This window comes from Sphaeroforma arctica, assembly GCF_001186125.1.
Source record: "Sphaeroforma arctica JP610 unplaced genomic scaffold supercont1.1927, whole genome shotgun sequence".
In the NCBI taxonomy this organism is placed as follows: Eukaryota; class Ichthyosporea; order Ichthyophonida; genus Sphaeroforma; species Sphaeroforma arctica.
This window is the reverse complement of record NW_014038631.1, coordinates 2,791-10,138: the sequence shown is the minus strand read 5'-3', so window position 1 is coordinate 10,138 and position 7,348 is coordinate 2,791. Positions and strand designations below refer to the sequence as shown.

Sequence of the window (7,348 nt, the reverse complement as noted above, 5' to 3'; positions counted from 1 at the left end):
TATATATATATTATATATATATATATATATATATATATATATATATATATATATATATATATATATATATATATATATATATATATATATATATATTAAATATAGAAATAGAATATAGATATATATATATACAATATATATATATATATATATATATTTACATATACATATACATATATATATATATTTAAATTTGAAAATGAATATAGATGTATATATATATATATATATATCAGTTATATACTATAAATTGAATTTCTACCTGAATAACTGCGCATTCGGCCTGATTGTCTTAGTATTTCGTGCGTTACGGGAAGTCCTCCCATTTTGAAACATACGACATGATGGTAAATCATATTGGATGTATTCGTAATTCATTTTTGTATTTCCGCCTAAATCTGAATGTTTGCCTTCGAATACTGGGGAGTGACCATTTGGTAAACCACTCTTGAAGGCAAACATTTAGATTTAGGAGGAAATACGAAAATGGGTTACGAATACATCCAATATGATTTGCCATCATGTCGTATGTTTCAAAATGGGAGGACTTCCCGTAACGCACGAAATACTAAGGCAATCAGGACGAATGCGCAGATATTTAGGTAGAAACTCAATTTATAGTATAATGAATGTTATATATATATATATATATATATTTATAAATATGTATAGATATAAATATAAATTGATAAATAAACATATGTACGAAAATTAAATATACATATGCATATTGTGTAACATACATACATACATACATACATATATACATACATACATATATAAATATATACATACATACATACATACATACAAATATATCTGTACTTTTGCATATACTTGCACGTTTTCAAAATGCGTGCTCATAATATACATCTCATTTATACATAATATAAGTCGTATTTAATACTACTGATAAAAATCACTTACCGTCCGGGGGTAAGGAGAGCGTCTTGTGGCCGGTCGCCAGATACTGTAGCACATATGGAAACACTAGAGGATTGCGATTGAGTCTCGCGGCACCGTCGGCATCTCTGGGTTCTCGCAGCGCCACTACTAATTTATTATTAGGCGGGAGAAAGTTCAGATCCCTCAGCGCCAGCGTGTAGTCCTTGATAAGACCGTTCTGGCCCACACGCACCTTAATACTATCCACACTGCCACTATGGCTAGGGTTGGTAGTGCTTTGCCCTGCGACGCGATTGAAGGGAAGGTTGGGGCTGTAGTTGTGCGAATTCTGCACTGGACTCGTGCCGTTGACCAGATTGGCGGGTAGGCCAGAACCTGTTGATAGGGTGGGATACAAGCGTGGTTTAAATGTGGTACTATTTGTGTTGATAACCAAACGGTTTGTAGAATCAGTGCGATACGAAATATTACGAAATGAAGATCCACACGCGGCGACAGAGGCTTGGTAAAGCAGCGTCGCGAGGCTGGCATATTAGGTATAAATGCACAGGTTGATAAAGGATGGGATTTATACGCAGATTTATAAGCAGGCCTTTTATATGGTCAAAAGCACATATGTAATCGAATGGGCAAATGAGCACGGCGCGCGTACACGACACCCATCCAATCACTCATCAGTTCATAACACAACTAAGCTACCATAAGAATACTCAGTCCACAACCAAAAAACCCCACCCAGCCGCAATCTCCCCAGAACTTCGCATTCCCTATCCACGGGCGTGTGCATCACACCCCCACCACTCACCCCCCCCCTGTCACTGCATACCTTCCGCGTCTCTATGGTCTCCGTTCCAGTCCACTCCCTGCGGACCGTTAGACCGTATATTGTGCGCCTGGTTGGGTGATCGGCGCTGTCGCTTGTACTGGCTCTGCTGCTGCACCGCCAGATCGTCCTTGCCATCGCGTTCGCGGTCGTGGTCTCTGCCTCTCTCCCGTTCGTGAGTCATGTTCTTGTCGTGCGTGCCGTCGCCGCGTAGCTCGCCTCTCCAAGGCATGTCTCGGCCGCGCATTCCTACACCACCAGCCCCACTCATACCCTCCCGTTCACGCTGCTGGAGGCTACCGACACTCTCCCGGCGGCTGTGGGCGTTGAGGTTCAGGTTCTTGTGCATGCCCGGGTTTTGTTTCTGGTTCGGATTTTGATTTTTGGTTTTGGTTTTGGTTTTGATTTTGGTTTTGATTTTGATTTTGGTTTTTGGTTTTTGGTTTTTGGTTTTTGGTTTTTGGTTTTTGGTTTTTGGTTTTTGGTTTTTGGTTCAGGTTTTGGTTCAGGTTTTGGTTCGGGTTCAGGTTCTGACCGGGCTCCACATCCAGGCCATTATTATTTGGTTGTAAGTGGCTTTGGCTCCCGTGGCTCACTCGGCGCCGCATGGCCTCGCGACCTCTTGTGCCCATGCTGGGGGGGTCTCGCTCGTTGGGCCTATCCCTACCATGCACGACATCCACATGCCTGTCCTGGGATTTGAGTACGTACGCACTGTTGACTCGCGGGTCGTTGTCCTCGTTGCTCATGTCTTGTCGCCGGTTCTGACCCTTCACGGTGTCCGGTGAGAGTGAGAGAATACGTTAAGTAGTCAGAGGTTTCTAATAAATACAGACCCGAGTGTGTAGATATCAACAATGCTGAACCTCGGGCGCAACATGAAGATACGTATACACGCATGCAGCGTAGCAGTTTCAGGGGTGGAAATGTTCACTCTGTAGGTCGCACCGTACTTCGGTACACAAGTCTGCAGGCAGAAGGCACACTCGGTCATATACAAGCTTACGCACTCGTATTGTATGCGACGAGAACAATGGCCCCCATACGTATGCACCACACGTGTACACAATGCATTCACAGGATAGTCAAATTATGTTCGAATGAATCCTTACAGACCGCAACCACCCTACCTGCGGATACTGTGGTATGCTAGTAGGCAACGTAGACTCGTCGTCGTTGATGGTCTTGTCATCGTTGATGGTCCCATTGCCGTTAATTGTACTTTGATGCGCTGCAGGCCGGGTGGTCGGTAAGTGTTAAAGGAAACGATAGAAGCGATGTGCACTACAGAATGTACGCGAGTAGCGTCATGAGAAAACAAGTGAACACCAGTCTGTGCCGGGCCTGTTGGGATTCGATTGGACGCATTGATATACGCGCATCAAAACATTGAGAGTGGAGCCAACCCCCGCCAAAAGCACAACAGCCCAGGAAACCGGAGCGGCCGCTTCGTACCGCGGATAAAACAGGCACTTGACATAGCCTTCTAAATTGTAAAATTTAGAAGGCTATGTACTTGAGTATAAGTACATGCTTATTAAGTAAATGTAATTGGATACGCATTTTTACAGCACTTAAGCACTAGTCAAATCTCAAGGACGGTATTGCAGTGGCGTATGAATCGGTATATACCGCAATTGGTGTGCTTGTTTTTGTGTTTGTACGTGTGCGAATAAAATATAAATACGATATAATGCACAGCAGATATACAACCCAAGTACGCATGAGTGGCCGAGTGCAACCATTACACCACGCCGCACCTAAGCATTTGATCTCATCTGCAAACTCAAGTACTGCAGGCCGGAAGCGGTCACCACGTTTAATCAGACCGTATCTATTTGTTTCGCACAGAAAGGCGCCCACATACACAGCTCAATATGTGCATGTGCTTCTATAGTGTGCAATGAATACTCCGCTACGCTGAACGCCGCAGCGGATATATAAATATATATATATATACATGTACATGAATGTATGTGAGAATACACACAGGTGCAAACAAACCCTAGACGGAGAAATACATCAAAACAAGTGCGCAAACACACACACATAACTTCAGATATTCGTCAAGATTGCATAAACTGTGTAGTATTCTGTAACAAATCAATGCAAGCACTCATACGCAAGTAAGTGTAGATATACAAACAGTCGCATCATCTCGTATATATATACGAATTTTATCTCGAATAGAAACATTGTACCACTGTACTCACATTCATTGTATTGTGCGTCCCCCGGATGTCTGGTGCGCTGTCTCAGTCGGGGGTCGTTAATATTGTACGCAGCTGGAGGTGGTTGTGGGATCACACGGTTTCCCATCTTTTCACCACCTGCCATTTGTGAATTGAAGTACTACGGATTGAGCTAGATATTAATATGTGCTCCAATAGGCGATTTGCACACTCTTCTATGTGTTTGCAAATCCCAGAAATACAAGGTAGCGCACAACTGTACCGTATGCTATAAACACTCGCAAACTTCCGAAAACTCTGGTCATACTCGCCCAAGTTATATACATATATTCACACATTATACCACAAACGATATATACACATGTTCAACACTGGCATGAAGCTCACATACCCCACTGCACTTGCGCTGGTTGTGAAATCGGCAGACTCTGCGCGGGTGGTGGTGAAGACCTCACCTTCACCTGCACCTGTCCTGCAGCCTTACCGAACAGATTGAACAGATTGCCACTCTGATTCCCCACTGAGCCGTCGTGGTGCGCCATACGCCCACGCCCGTCCACACTCTCCCCATCGCGCGTGCCGTTTGCGCTGCCTCGTTGGCCGCGTTCGCGCAGGTCTGAGCCACCTTCCCGCGTGCCTGGGCGCTCACGCTGTCGTTCGTGGTTCCCGTGTGGGGCCATATCCTCGTTACTACCCCCACTGCGGGCGCTCCTATTCTCCGCAATAGAGCTCCCCCCAACCACAGAGTCTTGGCCGCCGTCTACCAGCCTATCCCCCCTGGCGTCCCGCGTGTTGGTTTGCTCGCCAACTCTCGTCTGACTGCGGTTGGCGGTGCTCTGCCTGCTGAATGTGGGCTGCCTGCTAGGGTTGCACATGCTTTCGCGGCTGGACTGTTGCGACACAGCTTGCTGGCGTGGGTGCTGTCCGTTGGCCAGTTTGGTTGCTGGCGGTGCGGCTGATTGGAGTGTGGAGTAAGTATGTGTGTGCGAGCCCTGGCCTTGAACAACACACTCTTCATGCAGTGAAAGTGACGGTATGCGTACAACCTCGTGTTCACGAATGTGAGTAACGTGATGCACAAAAACACGCCATTTTTCTTCTTCTTGCCAGATTATATTATATTGTATATAACACGTATACAGCGACGGATTCAATCTGTATACGGAGACACGGGACGCCATACACAGGGGTACGAAAACTAATAATGTTACATAAGTACTGCGGGACGAGGCGTACAAAGAGTTTGTACAACAGAAATCCATGTTGGCAGTGCTGGTTCGGTCATAAGATATACTTTGAGGTGCTTTGCGTCAGGCAAGAAATTGCAGTTGAGTACCCTATGCTATACAATCGAGAACTGTAGAATGGATCTACACCACATCACAACACACACTGGGCACACACACCCTCCTAGCCGCGTGAAAGTGCTCAGTCTTGCCATGTGCGCGTTAGTAGGTGACTAGAAGGTTAATGTGAGCCGATGGGTACGGTATGGCTAATCAAAGTACTTGTGATACCACAGACAAGATACTTGGAACTACACCGCCAACCCCAGGACGGGTCTTCCGCTGGATGTGTCTACATCAGAGCCTATAAGCTGGTAATATCTCGACCAACATACGCTAAGTCTCTGCCGATGCACCATTTGATACGCAGTACCAGGTGGTGGGTTACGACTCAACCGCCGCACATGGAGGAACAAAAGCTTAACACCACCAATCACTAATGGATATCACTGAAGGCGGCTACGCGACCGTGTCTGAAGAAGCCAACTCTCAATATCACCTGCTATTCTGACGCAGCCCTGATGCTGCCACAACCATCTTGCATAAAGCCAAGGACCCCACACCACAATATATATCCCCAATGCACATGATTGTGTCTACACGATCGTACATGCAGTAGCAGCCCACGTACAAGCACATACAACAGGACGTTGATCATACCGACAACCTAAGAGTGGCAACCACTTCCAATACGATACCAAAGCGGCGTCCACTCCTGCGACCACCCCGTCGCACTCAGGCAGCAGCAAAGCACAAGTATGGGCTACGGAGAACACACCCAGCCACCACCCGCGCTAACCCACAAACTACATACTACCACAAGTCACATATATAGATAACTGCCCTTGTCCCCTATCACATAGTGAGGGTCCCTGCAACCCAGGTCTAGTGCATCGGGCGGCGGTCTTGTGTATATACAACATATATCAGCCCACAGCACTAACCACTCGTGATAGCACGGCACCATACCTGAGGCAGCTGCGTTGCGGTCGTTGCTTACACTCGGCGCAGAGAATGACGGGCCTCGTTTATTCTGATATTCCGGGGAGCCTCTATCACCCATAGCACTGCCAGAGTGTCGTGACCCCGAATTCAATCCGAGTGCTGTGACAGGCACAGACACACAATCGCAATTAGGCGTCTGAGGGATTACAACCCTCCCATGTGAAAAAAAGTCGGTTTGTTGGATAGCACAAACTTGATCGTACGATGCACTAGGTTTATGACGCTCTGACAGGCGAATGATTCAAGAACAAGCTATATCGACTACCTACACTTCAGCACACACATCACATGGTCAGGAGTGCGGACCGTGGGATGTCTTGTGTGGGTAGGGGTATACAAAGCTGTGCGTGGTTGCCATACGTTTATTCGACTGGTACAACAGTACAGTTGTTAGATTCGCCGAGGCTGACCATTCTGCTTTTGCGGGCACTCAGTCACATGCTTGTGCGCTTGATTCGAACCAAACTATGTGCTTCGTGTCAGTCAACAAAATTGATAGTCAATTGTACACTGGCGCCCTCGATAGGTGCTGTCAACTTCAGGGCAGGACTGCGAAAGTAGAAATCCCTGACATACTATCGATCTGTGTAAGCCGGCACATGAGCAATACGTAACAACCCCCCCCCCACACAAACCCCCCGCCAAGAGTACGCAGACCACATCCCAATACTACGCACCCCTCTCATAAAAAGTATGTATGCCACACATCAACAATGCATACTCCACATGTCAACTGGTCCCATTCGTTCTACTCGCATACCCACTGGACTGGGCGCAGCAGAGCTCGCGGCTGTCGAATGCACTGCTCCTCCAGCCTTGTCCACACCACTAGCCACATTCCTTTGTCCGTTTAGGGGAAAAACCAGTGCGGTTGGGGCCGCCCGAGGAGACACCATAAGGTCTGGTTCTGGAGATGGCCTTCTTTGAGTCAGCGATAGAGTCTGCAAATCTTGTTGCAATAGAGGAGTAGAGGTGGATGTTAGGTGCCTGTTGAAGATTGTGACGAGTGTACATGGAACCCATAATAAACACCAAACAACACACAGTGGATAATCACACATGCTTGCTCCTATAGCCCCCATCCCGACGTCCCCACGTGTCCACAATACACACACACACGCACACACACACACATA

General features: G+C 46.6%; 2 protein-coding genes across 2 annotated transcripts; both read right to left on the bottom strand.

Annotated features, from left to right (window-relative positions):
- Window positions 1–927: 927 nt before the first annotated feature.
- Window positions 928–2,000, bottom strand: SARC_11871 (hypothetical protein; the record flags this gene model as incomplete). Its single annotated transcript, XM_014294037.1, has 2 exons — window positions 928–1,281; window positions 1,733–2,000. Coding segments are annotated over 2 exons (622 nt in total), but the record flags the coding sequence as incomplete, so codon positions are not given.
- A 25-nt stretch (window positions 2,001–2,025) lies between these two features.
- Window positions 2,026–7,294, bottom strand: SARC_11870 (hypothetical protein; the record flags this gene model as incomplete). The annotated part of the gene is made up of 7 exons (XM_014294036.1): window positions 2,026–2,499; window positions 2,860–2,960; window positions 3,943–4,059; window positions 4,313–4,876; window positions 6,177–6,311; window positions 6,934–7,199; window positions 7,257–7,294. 7 exons carry the CDS (start codon window positions 7,292–7,294, stop codon window positions 2,026–2,028), a joined length of 1,695 nt encoding a protein of 564 aa, XP_014149511.1.
- Window positions 7,295–7,348: the final 54 nt, after the last annotated feature.